Source organism: Artemia franciscana, chromosome 15 (genome assembly GCF_032884065.1).
Source record: "Artemia franciscana chromosome 15, ASM3288406v1, whole genome shotgun sequence".
Lineage (NCBI taxonomy): Eukaryota > Metazoa > Arthropoda > Branchiopoda > Anostraca > Artemiidae > Artemia > Artemia franciscana.
In genome coordinates, this window is record NC_088877.1 from 29,162,097 (window position 1) to 29,178,074 (window position 15,978).

The 15,978-nt window shown below is 35.8% G+C and overlaps 1 protein-coding gene across 3 annotated transcripts in view; it reads right to left on the minus strand.

Annotated features, from left to right (window-relative positions):
• Window positions 1–324: 324 nt before the first annotated feature.
• Window positions 325–15,978, minus strand: part of LOC136036296 (tetraspanin-5-like) — a 53,553-nt gene continuing 37,899 nt past the window's right edge. Inside the window, exons 8-10 of one of the 3 annotated variants that reach the window (XM_065718446.1) lie at window positions 14,695–14,811; window positions 13,944–14,060; window positions 325–5,249 (exon numbers count right to left, since the gene is read on the minus strand). In XM_065718446.1, coding sequence (XP_065574518.1) covers window positions 5,178–5,249; window positions 13,944–14,060; window positions 14,695–14,811 — 306 coding nt within the window. In that variant the 3' untranslated portion in view covers window positions 325–5,177. The remainder of the gene's footprint in view (window positions 5,250–13,943; window positions 14,061–14,694; window positions 14,812–15,978) is intronic. The other 2 variants (XM_065718445.1, XM_065718444.1) reach the window with 2 other exon arrangements.

Sequence of the window (15,978 nt, forward strand, 5' to 3'; positions counted from 1 at the left end):
TTTATTTATGACCCATTTCCTTAAATCTAATGCGCTGGATCGATTGGTTCAATCCTTGATGGTTTGGAGGACCCATAACCTACAAAGAGACAAGAGGCCCTTCTGGCTCAGTCCCTCTTCCCGGATTGCCTAGGTTTTTACGATCTCTACCACACTTTCCAATATTTTTCACTCGATCTGCTTGCTTCGGATGGTATTTACATCCAACTTTTTTTGCAATGTTGCGTCGAAATAAGAAATTATTACTTTTCCAGTCACCTTTTCAATGATTAATTGCGAAGATGCAAACTCACCAACCATGCTTTTTTGAAAGTATACAACAAGGATCGTCATAGCTTTATTCACACACAATCTATAGCAAATATACAACATATAGGAAATTTATCACTTAAAACTGTAAATCACCAACCTTGTAAAAGAGTGCATAAGATAAAAATATGAGATAAAAACCTAACAAGTTCTAAAATCATTTGAGCATTACCAATTTAGATTCAGTAACGGTAGGCATAAAGAAGTTAACAGAAAACTGGGTTTAATTGTTTTTGTTATATTTGGGGTACATGCGTTCGATGTTGCGAGGCCCCCTACCGAGTTATCGTCGGACCTGAAACAAAACGGTTACCTTACATTCTAAATAAGTTCACAAGAGAGTAAGAATAAGGGATTAGGGTTTCCTTTCACAAAAACTTCTTTGAAGAAATGAATAAGATTTGGAAAATTATAATATGGGGTTGAATATTACGACTTCATTTCACTACTCAATATGCACAAATGTTTTGGTTAAATTTAAAGCTGGAAGTTCTGAACATTCCCTAGTCTCAACCATACCTGGTCTTCCTCACTTCCTATGATGTAACTTTTTGTTTTGGGCATGGCGATATATCGGTTGTTCTCTGCCAAAACCTACTAATAACGCAGAAATTCGATTTTGAGTTAAAGCCCTGATCTCGAAAAGGCAAACTTATTGTCCCAGTCCCATTATTTCTATCTGCTATACTTTTGAGATACGACTAGCACCTACACGGTGTAAAAAGTGAATTCACCAGCTTTATATAGCCAAAGCAAACCGGCTCTGAAAAAACCCAACCATAAAGCTCTGTAAAAAATAAAGTTCCGGGGAATACTTTGAGATTTTTCTTCGAAAGCTTGAAAAGTGCAGGGACAGGGTTGTGGCTAAGAACAGCCGACAGGATTTTACAGAAATTTAGAAATAAAATGAACTATTAACATTAATGCATATTTTTGAATGTAAAATAAATCCGATTATAATCCCTCCATTGAAAATCGTAAACTATGACACTTCCACCTTAAAATATTGAAGTAACCGTTTTACATACTTTGGAAAACTATCAATTACAGCAGGTAACTATTAATAAAAAATCTAAAATTTTCCCCTTCATGGAATTCAACATTCTATCATAATTGTAAACATTCCAAACTTTTAGGCCTTTTGAATGCTATCAAACACTGTTCTATATTTGGCTTTGCTTTGGGCAAAATATTAGATGGAATGCATTTATAATTAAGATATGTTACCGTGAATGCCCGAAATCTGGTTAATGTTGACATTCACCTGTGAATGTCTTAATTTGTCTTTGCTTATATTCAATTAGCTTTGTGCTTCAGCTTTTTCAGTCTTATGCAAGCTATTCTATTCAGGCCCGTTAGTCATTAGTATTGGTGGAAGACCAACAAAAACGATTTCGAAAATAATCTTCTTGTTTTTACTTTCAGTTTTACTCAGTATGAACTGAAGGTTCTAATGAACATATATTTCACGATTTTTTTATATAAATACTTTAGAATCCTCAAAGCAAAAAGAAAAGAGTTGTAATTTCAAATCCAAAGATGATATGTAATAGCTTACAGGAACCTAAGAGTATTTGGGTTTTCGTAGAACATTAATTTGTCTCTGCTTATATTCAATTAGCTTTGTGCTTCAGCTTTTTCAGTCTTATGCAAGCTATGATAATGAAAGTTAAAGTAGGGTTAAATTTGGTTATAAATATTAGAAATGGGTTAAAAACCTAAGCTAACCAAACCTAACATAACCTGTCATCATTAAACCTTGCATTATATTGAAAAAGTTGACTGGTAACACTGACTAAATAAAAAAAAAGAAGGTATTTCTTACATTCACCGGTGAATGTCGATATTCCCTAATTTTGGGACATTCGCGGAAACAGATACATTCCATAGCGGTTGCCTGAAAGTCTTAGGGGTTCCCAAAAGAAAAATAAAACCTCATGTATATGATTCTTAAGTCTCTCAACGAACGTGTATCTCCAATCAGAATCTTGAAAGCGATTTCAAAATGTTCAAGTCATGTATAGGAAAATTCTGAGTGCAAAACCAGTGGAAAGCAGATTTGTCTTTTAAAACACAGACGAAGAAAAACAGATCGATAACAGTAATTCAACAAGCTATTTTGTGAAATTTCACTGCTATTTGACCTCTCTACATGAAAATTGTTTTTAACATCGTATCTTTGTACAAACAATTGGTAGTTACGATAAAGCAATGATGGTAACATAACCCCTTCAAATTTAAAAAGACGAAGCTTACTCTCCAATACCCGTGTGGTTCACTCTTTTTTACTGTTTGAAAAAAAAACAATCTTTTATAAGTTTTAATGCCAAATTAAAAAACTAGAACATATTATCAATTGTTTCAAGAGAGTTACTTATTAAAAAAGAGTATTTGAAATACAAATCAAAATTTGATAAGAACAAAACGAACGAGATTACAAGAAACAAATGAGAAAAACCAAGAAGATAAAAAGCAAAGAATCATTCAGTAAAATCTAATTCTATTCAGGCCCGTTAGTCATTAGTATTGGTGGAAGACCAACAAAAACGATTTCGAAAATAATCTTCTTGTTTTCACTTTCAGTTTTACTCAGTGTGAACTGAAGGTTCTAATGAACACGTATTTCACGATTCTCTTCATATAAATACTTTAGAATCTTCAAAGCAAAAAGAAAAGAGTTGTAATTTCAAATCCAAAGATGATATGTAATAGCTTACAGGAGCCTAAGAGTATTTGGGTTTTTCGTAGAACATGGCAATGTTTGATGTATTAACCAGGGTTGTTCGGGATATAAAGAAAGATACTGTTCTCGGAGAATGAGTGATGAGCTGCAGTAGAAAGTAATTATCTGGAGTATCTTCACGAGCAGAGGTATTATTTGGCTCAGAGCTAAAAAAAAAAAAGTAAACGCCTATTGAAGAGAAGATCCAGGAACCTTGTTGTCCTAGGGCCTTGGTTTTTTACCCCTTTTTGTTTTCTTTTTTAATTATTCATGGCAATTTAGGACAAAACAACTTTATGCTTAACACTATTTTATATCTAGACTTAGAAGAATACCTAATAAAGCAGGAATAAGAACAAGAAAAAAATTAAAAGAATTCGACAGAAATTAAACAAGTAAAAATGTAGCTGTACAAATAGCTCGTTGAAATCCCAGAAAAGGAATGTCATACAAAATATAAAGAAATGACAAATCTCATAAACTCCCATCACCAAAACACTAGAAATGACTCCTTCATCGATACACTCAACAGGGTTGTCAGCTCGGGCAGAATCATGAAAATTTCAGTACATTTCGCGGCAAAAAAATCCATCCGTATAGCAATAACACAAGTAGCAAGTTATAAAATATATATATATATAATTGAAAGTAACATTATAAACGTCTAAAGGATAATTACTATTAATGTTTTCAAACACTAATAAAACCATCAAAGACCTAGACTGAAGAATGTATAGTAGGATTCGAAGCACGGTCTAGAACTTAATTTTTACAGTTCATCGAAGTCCAGAACTCGCTCATAAAATTGTAGTTGACTAAACTGCAAAAATACGCCAATCTTTTACGATATTTTGATACATGCGTTCAGACAGGTACGAACTTCAAGTGACTCAGCCTCGAATAATGCAAGAAAATAGGCAACTAGACAGAAAATATGAGATACTACAGTGAAATTATCAATGTTTCAGAGAGGCATAGTGCCGGTTTTAGCCTCTCTTGCGCCCAGGAGAAAATCTTGATTAGTACCCCCTCCTATTGTCTCCCGAAATTTTCACACAAATTTTAACAAAATTTTAATTTATTAGAAACATTTTCATTTACCAACATTTTCCATTTATTAAATCTGGCTTTTCTGACTTTAGCCTCTACAAAATTATTTATTATCTCATTAGGAATGGTGATGAAGACATGGGAAAAATGAAAATTTGGGAGTTAATTCACTGATATTTACTGCCAAATGAATCCTGTACTTCATTTTGATAAAAATAAAATAAAAAAAAATATAAAATGATCGTTAGATTATTTATTTCAAATTTTGCGCCCCTAAAATTTCTGTGTCCGGGACAAGTCCCTCCTCTACTGATCCCCTAAAAAACTGCCTCTTGTGGGGCATGCCCTCAACCCCTTCCACTTGCGTTCGTACATTTCGAAAGTTTTTGAGCCTACAGTAAATTCCATTTAACTCAGAATTCATTGCATTAAATTTTTGAAAATTATTATTAAGCTAACGGATGCTAGCGCACTGAATATATTTATTGGGGTGCAATTAAGCAATTTGTAAATTCACAAAATAGAGACATTTAAAAGAAGAAAATGTATTCTTTCCTTCAAACAGCCAGACTCTTCTCAATAAAAAGACCATATTCCTCTCTGATGATATGTAATATGCCATCTATATAACAGATAATTGAGAAAAAAAGAGGGCAATAAAATCGGAAGGTAAAAGTTACATTTTATCATATACTACTTAAAAGAAAATAGATAGAATGCGAATGAATTGTTTATGGCCCGGATAGTAGTATCATCCTAGAAGAGAGCATAAATTATCCCAACATGCTTAATATCGTATGGCGAGACAGAAAAGGTTATAATATTGAGAATGCTTGATTCATGCTAACCATCAGAACAGATTAGATTCCAGACGAGATTCAGATTCAAGAGGTAGCTACGTATGAACTATTATTTAAATGTGCCTAAATATACAATGTCAAAAGTATGATTTGAGTTTTGGCTGACAACCTTGCATAAAGGAACTAAAGAAGTTTAACATAAATGGAAAGACTGGAGACATTTTCTTTTACATGCGCAGGCGCTCAGCTGTCTCCATACCCTCTAAACTTTAGAGGGAAACAGGCGCAGCGCTCCTTCATGACCCCCATCTTGATTTCTGTGCGAATACGTCAGCTCTCAGGTTTTGGGCAAAACATATTCCAAGAATCTGCAAACAAAGGTAGATGTAAGAATCACTAGAAAAGCTCAAATTGATAATAGAAAACGTGGATATTGAAAGTAAAAAAAAATACAATACTGCAAATAAGTAATACGAAACCGCGCCAACACACTAAATAATTGTTGTTCTCAACTGTAGATTTTTTTACTTTGAAAATCCTTTAAAGCAGGAGTGGCAGCTATTTTTCTAGGTAGAGACATTTTGAATCCTGTAATAAAATTCTGCATCCCTATTGGAATACATTATAAAATTTTGTGACACTTTACTTCGTATGTACACCATTTTGAGAGCAGCTTGGCGCAGCGGAAGCGCGCTGGGCCCATAACCCTGCCTTCCTTATGTACACCATTTTACTTGATTTTATACAATTATTTTTTTTTTCTTCACCCATCTACAACTCCTTTCTCATACCCTAGGATGAGTACTTCACCGACTGTAAGTCCCAGCTTTAATATTAAGTCATTTATCAGTAACAAAGCTCTTACCTTTGTGGCTAAGTATGGAAAAAAGTCAACTATGTATAAAATTGTATTTTCTATAAATTAAATAGTTACATATAAAAAATCGATGGTGTTTTCTTTTGGTTTGATTTTGGGAAATAAATTAATCTTTCCGTAACCAATCCCACCAAGTTCACTTAAAAAATTGTTAAAAAGATTTACGACCAAATAATTGACTTAAATTTTCACTTTGTGGACTCAACTGGGTATTTCCTAAAACTAAGCAGCAAAACAAAAATGATAGAAAGTGTATACCTTTTTTAGGAGTGGACTGGAAAGTCGATACTAAAATGCGCAAAAATGTATTTTCATATATAAACACAAAAGCAAACGCCCACACAATTTTGAAATTTCTTCTTCAATATTATTATTGCACTAAAATCCAAAGCAGTAATAAAATTGGATCAGAAAGACTTGATCAAACTGGCTTCTGCAGATTCATATAGATCCATTTTTCTCTTCTTAACCCGAGAGCTCCAATCCACTCAATTTATGAAACAAACTCCACCAATACTGTATAGCTTACAAATCTTTAAGAAAATTTAAATGCTTCAAATTCCGCAGATGGCACAGTTTTTCAACCTACGTTCACGGAACCCATGGCCAATGCTAGATTTGGCTGATAAAAGATATGACAATGTGAATCTCCCAATATGACAACAACAGAAAGGTGGTTTTCAGGTTTCCAAGATAAGGAAAGGGGGGCCTGATAAAAATGGGAGAAGGACTAGATGGGGAAACAATAGAGATAAAACAGGGATTGTTCCATAACTAGGTCTATATATAATTAGAAATAAAATAATTAGAAAGAATGAAACAATCGATCTTTTAGCTTACTGTGTCAATACATTGCTTTTGGCCACCTTTATTACAGGACATAACTCATCTCTGTTCGTACCAAGGTAAAAAGGGTAAAGGTAAAGGATACGGCATTAGACTTTACAGTCCGTACTCGCGGTGCTGATCTCCGTTTCTTGGCCCTTCGGCCAGGAAGTGGCTGAAGGGCAGTTCGTACCAAGGACAAATAGCCAGTTGAGCATTCCTTAGAGAAAGCATTGATGTGTTTCTGGTGAAAAGACGGGAAAAAAGTGAGGAAGTTCGTTAATTGATTGATGGATGCTTTTTTATTCAAATTAATCTTTCACTTGGCACTTATTTAAAATTATGAATAGTATATTATGCAAAATTCATCTGTAATCTTAAAAGGTAATAAGGAAGAGGACTTTCACCAGCAATGTATAAAAATTATTTTAAAAAATCCACCGAAAAGTGAAGAGCAATATGAAAACCTAAAACGAGCAGAAAAACTGTTATAATAAATAAAACCTAAAACGAACAGATATTACTATATATAAATAAATCTCTTAAACGAAACCGTTTTCTTTCATTCTTTTCTCGAAAACGGCACTAATGCTTTTCTGAAATTGGGTTTCTGGCAATTTTCAGGTGTGAGAAACGATTTTACATAGGTCATGGATAAGAGAAAGTTCCTTGCCCCCTCCCAGCGCCCTTAAATATTTTTATTAAATTGTCTGCTAACTGAAATTGGAGCCCCAACAACCAAAAACTGTCAAAATGAAAGTTGACTTTTGGACAAGGGAAAGTGAATATCAATCTCGCCATGACTATTTTTACACGTTCGGAATTTGAAAACGGATATTTTTAAAATACTGTTACATGAGAAAAATTTCCCGCTAGGAAGTTTCTCTAAAACTTCGTTTTTTATTTAATGAAACTATGGGCCGTGGTTCGCTCATAACTACATTGCAGCTAATGCTTCAGGAACAACTGTTTCTGGAAGTTCAAAACCACATTATCGACAATGATTTTCTTCTCAAATTTTGGAAGATAGGAAATTCAACGAGAAACAATCATATCACAATCCATACTTTTGATTAGTATCTTTGGTTTAAATTTCATTCATGAAAAGATACAACCAAAACTTTAATCAAAAAACATTTTGAAATCTGTTTATTAAAAACAACCTTTTTCAGGTGTTTCGATTTGGCAAGGTCCAGTTCAGTTAAAATAAATGCGTTACAACACCCAGAAAAATTTTAATTTGAAAAAAAGAAGTTAATTAGATGACTTTACGAAAATACTGTTTACCAGAAACGATCTTACAAAATAGGTTCCCTTGTAACAACAAAACGTTTAAGAGCTGAGTGTCTAAACAATTCAGATTTACTTAACAACCCCCGATTTCAGACATTAAAGTCCCCCTCCTCCCCTAACCACCTTGCTACGCAAATTTTAACGCATAAAATGTTAAAAAATTCCAAATATTTTGAGAAAAAAAATGCAATTATTGCAGATATATCAATGAAACACGGCTCTATTAGCGTTGGGAAAAGGGGTTTGGAAGAAATCAAGACCAGCTTTTATCACAAAAAGAAAATCTCAAGGAGAGCCCATTGCTAGGATGCACACAGACTACCAAGGGAAGCTTCAGTCCTAAGTGCGAGACTGTGATAAAGCCGAGGCTTAGGGCGGTAAACTACATCATAGTCGATAAAAGTTGGGCCTTGAAAATTTTCTGATGGATTAGCCTAGGAGTAATCGCCTGATTGGCAACTTCTGTGATATATTGCCAAGGAAGTGACCCAAAATTTGAAAGTGCTGAGTTTGTTTGACCTAAAACAAGGAAGACTTTCGCCAAGGAATCAGTTAGAACGTTAACCTTTATAGTCGAGGCATGGCCATATTCGGGGGGGGGGGAGGGTTCCAGGTCTGACGCCCCTTCTTAATTTTTGTCTGACTCGTAAAAAAGTAAGAAAAAAATGCGCAGAAACAAATTTTCTATTTTTTTGGCCCCACCTCTGAATAAAAATCTTGGATACGCCCTTACCTGTAACCTAGTAAAGAGCGAACCACGGCCCATAGTGACCAAATGCTGAAAAAGCATTAAAAATCTTTCTTGTGAGAGAAAATCTCCATTTGCTGCTCATTCCGGAGACATAACTAACATTTCGATTAATTATAATAGTAAAAGTTAATTGCGAAAACAAATTTATAGGAATTTCCAAAATTAGCCTGAAAACCCTAGAAAATGGCGCTGAGGCACGTGCACCATTGGAATCTCCATGGTCAAAGACCCTATTAAGGAGAATTACAGCCCCCCCGCCTTGAAGAACAAAAAAATCTTTGTCGAGACTAGGAGCATTTGAGAGGATATTCCCAAATCTAGTTCCCTTTTTATGCAACAAGAGATCGTAACATAGTAAGGTGGCATTTTCTGCCATTTTGTGTCACCAAACGTCAATTCCAAGGGAATTTAAATTTCATGACAGTCACTCAATTTTCTATGGTCTAAGAATCCAAACGAAAGGTTTTGAAGTCTCGTCATGACAAACGACAGCAGAGTGGCGCTTTCTGCCATTTTCTGCCACAAAAAATTAACAATTACCCAAAGGGGGCCAAAGGGTAAGAGAATGGAAGTTTACGGATAGCTAACAAATTGTTCAGGACGTAAAGCCGTATACAGAATGTTTTGAGCGCACTCCCCCACCATCTTGACATATCACTACATAGTACACTATCCTATCACTGTATGTCACATATTCTCAACTTTTGCCCCCAGAGGGTCAAATTACCAAAAAATACAAATTCTAACAGTGTAAATCGACTGTTCATGGTCTAAAACCATAGACAGTAAATTTTAGCCCGCTATCTGGAAAAAGATTTCAGCTACTGATACAGCCAAGTTATCAACTAGTCTTCCGAATATTCATGACATAACAGCGAACAATTTGAACATCTCAAATCGTTAGACCTTGACAAGCGTTGAAGAGTTTCAACAATGACTCAGAGAATCAGTTTATTTAGCCGACTGTGAGCTGGGGATTAATCTGGCGTTAACCAAAATACGGATGATTACAAGCCTGAAAAAAAAGAATTCAGAAGGTACTGTTCATCTTGTCTATGTGCACCCCAGTGACAAAAAAGAATGCGAAGAAGTTGAAAAATATTTGCTATTTAATAAGTAAATGTGTAAGGAATTTTCGGAGTTTTCAGGTCAACTCTAGGCAATCTCTAGACCAACTCTCTGTTTTAATCTGATTTCTGCTGGATAATTTTTTAAATGCTTTTATAAAAGTGTTCTTTTGCCTATCAGAGTTCAAAAGGCTACTCATCATATTAGAAAATCTCTCCCCCCACAAAAAATTTAATCGTTACATTTTAAGATCTTGGCCCAATACCTTTTTGTGGTCTCTGGCGAAAAGAGCAGTTTGTACTCTCTGATTGACAGAAGAACTTTAAAAATGGAACTCGAAATAAAAGTTTATGATTCCATATTTTATGTTCAATGAAACAGTGGGGAAGATAATATTGGGAATACATCACTCTTTACTATATCAGCGTCACTGTGTTTTTCCGTTAGTATCTGAAATCTATATATATATATATAAATAAGTTGTCTGTGTGTCGAGTGACGTCATGTTTGTGTGTCGACTGACGTCATGTTTGTCGACTGACGAAATTACAGACCGGGACATCGGGACACAAATGACGACCGGGACATCTATATATATAAAAATAAGTTGTCTGTGTGTGTGTCGACTGACGTCATGTTTGTCGACTGACGTCATTATAAGGATTGAGCTGAATGTCGTCATGAAGTTGTTTGTCGACTGACGTCATGTTTGTCAACTGATGAAATTACAGACCGGGACACTGGGACACAAATGAAGACCGGGACACAGGGAATATAAATGACGACCGGGACACTCAAAGAGAAATTACAGACCGGGACACCGGGACACAAATGACGACCGGGACACCGGGACAGAGGGAATATAAATGACGACCGGGAAACTCAAAGAGAGATTACAGACTGGGATACCGGGACACAAATGACGACCAGGACACAGGGACACAACTACAACGGGGACGCCGGGGGCACAGGGGGATATATTAATGACGACAGGGACACAGGCAATGTTCGATTAGCAATCACCATCAACAAAGCTCAAGGGCAATCGTCAGAAAAATGCGGTATAGATCTGAATACGGATTGTTTTCCCATGGACAATTATTATGTTGCATGTTCAAGAGTTTGTCTGTGGGTCTGTGTGTCGAGTGACGTCATGTTTGTGTGTCGACTGACGTCATGTTTGTCGACTGACGAAATTACAGACCGGGACATCGGGACACAAATGACGACCGGGACACCGGGACATAGGGAATATAAATGACGACCGGGACACAAGGAATGTTCGATTAGCAATCACCATCAACAAAGCACCGGGACACAAATGACGACCGGGACACAGGGAATATAAATGACGACCAGGACACTCAAAGAGAAATTACAGACCGAGACATCGGAACAAAAATGACGACCGGAACAAAAATGACGACTTGGACACCGGGACACAGGGAATAAAAATGACGACCTCGACACTCAAAGAGAAATTACAGACTGGGACACTGGGAAACAAATGACGACCGGGACAAAGGGAAACAACTACAACAGGGACGCCGGGGGCACAGGGGGATATATAAATGACGACGGGGACACAGGGAATGTTCGATTAGCAATCACCATCAACAAAGCTCAAGGGCAATCATTAGAATCATGAGGTATAACTAAAAAAACTTAAAAAAACTAAAAAAAAGGTAAAAAACATAAAACTAAAAAAAGACCAATTCAAAAACGAATGTATATACAGACCGGGACACCGGGACACAAATGACGACCGGGACACAGGGAATATAAATGACGACCGGGACACCCAAAGAGAAAATACAGACTGGGACACCGGGACACAGGGAATATAAATGACGACCGGGACACAGGGACACAACTACAACGGGGACGCCGGGGGGCACAGGGGGATATATAAATGACGACGGCGACACATGGAATGTTCGATTAGCATTCTCATCAACAAAGCTCAAGGGCAATCGTTAGAATCATGAGGTATAGATCTGAATACGGATTGTTTTTCCCATGGACAATTATACGTTTCATGTTCAAGAGTCGGGAAACCTGACAATCTATTTATGTGCACAGACAATAGGACAGCGAAGAATGTTGTATATTCGCAAGTTTTACGTAGTTAAATATATATATATATATATATATATATATATATATATATATATATATATATATATATATATATATATATATATATATATATATATATATCACAGGTGGGACACAGGGACACGACTACAATGGCGCGTAACTAATATGGCGCGTAACGACTTACGCGCGCGGGGGGGGAGCTTGGGGGGCGCGAAGCGCCTCCACCAACTAGGTGTTAGGGTGGCGCGAAGCGCCACCCCAACAGCTAGTATTGTATGTAAATCTATGACTAAGCTGTTATTGAAATAAGTGTTTGACAGAAGAGGCTTCTTTCTAAATAAATATGTATCAATCTTTTAACTATGTAATGAGTGATTTGTACTGTAGGAACTTGTGATGTCATTTACTTTGAACCAAAGTATAAGCTTCATTTAATTGTGATTAAAGTGCATAGAGAGTTATTTAGCAAAAAAAAAAAAATGCTACAACATTTAGTAAGAAAACATTCGGGTAGAAATTAAAATATATAAAGAGTTAAATCCGGTAAAAACGTTTTTACTAAGTGAGCTGTTTCAAAAACATTTCTTTGATCATTACAAGCAGTTCACCTTTTAAATAAACATGCATATTCTAACTTTTAGCGTTACATACCGAGATAGCCACCAAGCATTTTTAATTGAAGATTCCCGTAAAGGAAATACCATTTGTGCGGGATGTGGGCTATCTTGTGAAGCAATTAGCAGACAAATGTTACCTCAACAAAAGTCGATTATGCCGTATCGTCAAGAAATATCAAAGCCAAGAAAGGCTGGCGCTCCAGGAAAAATCATAGTCCTTGACGTTCATAATTCCTGAAGGCAGAGAGATGACAGTGGTCAAGTACGGTTCTGAAACGTGGACGTGAATGGAGTGTGAGGAGTTCGCAAAGAAGGATGTGAGGAAAATTGGAACTTCTTGGGATGGTGTAAAGAGAGAGGCTTTAAATAAATTGGTGTGGAGGAGGAGCGTGCATAGCCGTGTTGGCGTCAGGCAACCAGTGCTGCAGTGAGTTGGTGGTAGTAGTAGTATGTCTTTTCATAAATTAATTTCCCTTCTCTAGGACTGGTTTTTTATTATTAAAATCTTTACAGCATCTTTTGATCCATTGGACAAGTACACAAATAACACATGGGTCGAAGAGTAGCTAACCAACAGCAAAATGTTTGCTAATCGTCCAGTAATGTATCCTGTCTTACTCTGTTACATATGTTGCTTTTATAGACTCGTACTATATCCCCAAGTCTAATATTTAACTTGGTATGGTCACCACCCCCCAATGCTTCTGCACTGTGGGTTACTGAAGTTACTTTATATTTCGTTGTGTTTTCTTTCCATTGAACTGTTTCAATTAATAACAAAAAAAAGTTTTGCATACTGACCAATGAGATCTGCTTAGCGACAGTGCTGATCTCCTCATTCACTGCCCTCAGGTGGGATGGTTAGGGGAAAGTCACCAGACCCTTTCCAAGTTTTTTTCCAAGATAATCCTAGATGCCCAGTTGAAGCCCAGTTGACATTTGGCTTGCCTTGCACGATAACGCCACTATCCTTCACCCCAAACCAAATATTAGCCAAAACCAAGAATCAAACCAGCGACCTTTCTCACCATTCGGCCAGGATTAATTTTGTTTAAATTATGATACTATTTATCTTGGCTCGTCCTAGTTTTTCGTCTACAGTCTTTCAACAACTTACCAGGATCGTTTTATGAAATCCTCTGACGTCATTATCATTCCAACTTTGGAATGATGAGTTGGCACAAAACATGCTATTAGTAATAAAATACTGAAAACAGAAGTGTGGCCAGAGTTGTGGTCCAGAGACAATTTTCGTTTTTCTTTTCTTTTTTTTTATTAGAAGGGCAGGGCTCGACTCAGGGAATTTTTTCTTCCTTTTAGAAGGTAAAAAGTGTATACTCTAGTCTTCCTTTATAAACCCCTCTTGAAACAGTTTGGCGAAGATTAGCCAAGAATTATTAGGGGGAGGGGATCAAAACCTTTGGACTCTTCCGTTCTGGCTACGTCACTGAATTAAAACGAGTGCCAAAAGTGGTATAGGCCAACACCGCCAATATCATATATGCATGCTCGGTTACTAAGATCACGTTACCTGGATTATTCCAGCAATGGCGGCCATTCCCGCAACAATAAACATATTCCTTTCCAGCCAATCTTGGCCAGCTTGGAGGCAACCCTTCTCGTTGATAATTTTTCCTACGTCCAAGTTCTGTTGAAATTATACACTCATTAAATACACAAAAATTAAATCTATACCAAATTATTTATCAAAAAATAAAGATGGAACAAAAGATTATCTTTGATTTTCTCAGACACTTCAAACTGACGATGATTTGGCTTAAAAGAAAAATAAATATGAATTGATTTGAATCTCCTGTATCTCAATTAGTCATATTAAATGTCATTCGCCATGACTTTAGTGTGACAGATGTCTCCCTCCACTCCCTACTAGAACTTTCTCCCTGTTTCGATACTCCTCCCTTTAGGGACTGGATCTAAATTTACCAGTTTATTCCTGTAGAATTTTGTACTTGTACCGAACGTGGTTAAATTGCAGGCAGACATAGAATCAAAATTAACTGATCAAAGTAGTTACGTTTATCTAGTGAGTGACAGCTAAAAAGTTCTCTTTCTCATTTGCGCCAAGCAACAGCAGGATTCCAATCTTTAAATAATTTTAAAAATAACTTAAGGTAATGTTTCATTATGAAATGACTTATTTATTAAGCTGAACTTATTAAGCCACGATAGTTTGATCTTTGTCTGAGCATCAAAGAAAACCCTTGGCTCTGTACTTACACGCCTACTAGAATTGTTCGGGATATGAACAGAAAAAAATATACCTGTAATATAGCTATAGAAACAGTAACACATGCAACTGGTATAAGGTTCGATTCCACCCATTCTTCGCCAGCTCTTAAGCAACCCCTCTCATAAACAATCAACGATTTATCACCAGTCTAGAAGAAAAATGTGATAAGCAACAAGAACTTTAGAGCACAGGCCATTCAACAAAGTAAAAGAAAAAAAAGTTTTTGACTCCAAAACAACCCCTTTGAAACCAAAGGTTCCTACGCAAGGTTACTTATTCAAGACAGGAAACACCCACCCAATGAATGAGAAATATCTAATATACCGAATATAGAAATGCTTCGAAAGCCAAATTGAATAAGTACATTGTTCTTTTTTTTATATCTTGATGTTCGATACCCTTGATTGGCTCTCATTTTGACATACCCATAAAAATAATCCTGCAAGTGAGAATTAGTAGCAAAAAGTAACTAAACATTTTTGCAGTTGAAAACTAAAAAAAGTAAATCAAGATATGCATTCAGAATTCAACAAGAATTTTTCATCACCCACGGTTTTGTGTAACGATGCGAAAAAATGATTTGCTAAAATTCAAGTGTTTTGGATATAACTACTTTATTTTTACAATTGTGAAGGAATGCTACTTAGTTTAGCTTCATTTACTTAATTCTAAGATGTAATCAGCTTATGGCTAGCACCCCGAGTTTTTGAAGGTTTTGGTTGATTTTTGGCTATAAAAAAAGATTTAAAAAATCCTTAAGCAAAACCGTATATGTTAGCCAAATCATAATTACATTTTTGGATTCAGCATATAAAACTAAGATACGATAATTTTTAAAAAAATAAAATATATTTTGAAACAAAGAAGGAAAAAAAAATATTAAAATAAATAAAATCCCCAAAATAAAAAATGAAAAAATTGCGATTGGTAGAAGGAATCAGATTGTCTTTCCGAATTTATTGCAAACAGTTTAACATAATTTTAGCTCCCAAAACAACAACAAAAAGTTATTTTCGTTCCCCAGTAGCTATCATAATTAACGGTAATTTAAAAACACAGGAAAACAGACACTTAGCGAGTAAGAACAGTTGCTTCACCAGTAAAAATATTGTTATTGACCTTTTGTTGTTCTCAGTAGATAAGGAGTCTTATTAATCATTTTTCCATTCCTTTCTACAGTCACGTGAAACAGACTTCTATTGTTCATCATTACTTCTATTTACCATAACATGCAATGCCATGCGTCATTCTAGTTTCAAGCATTCATCATTTTAGTAGAAACACATAACCATTTTTCCAGGCCGAAAGACCGCTT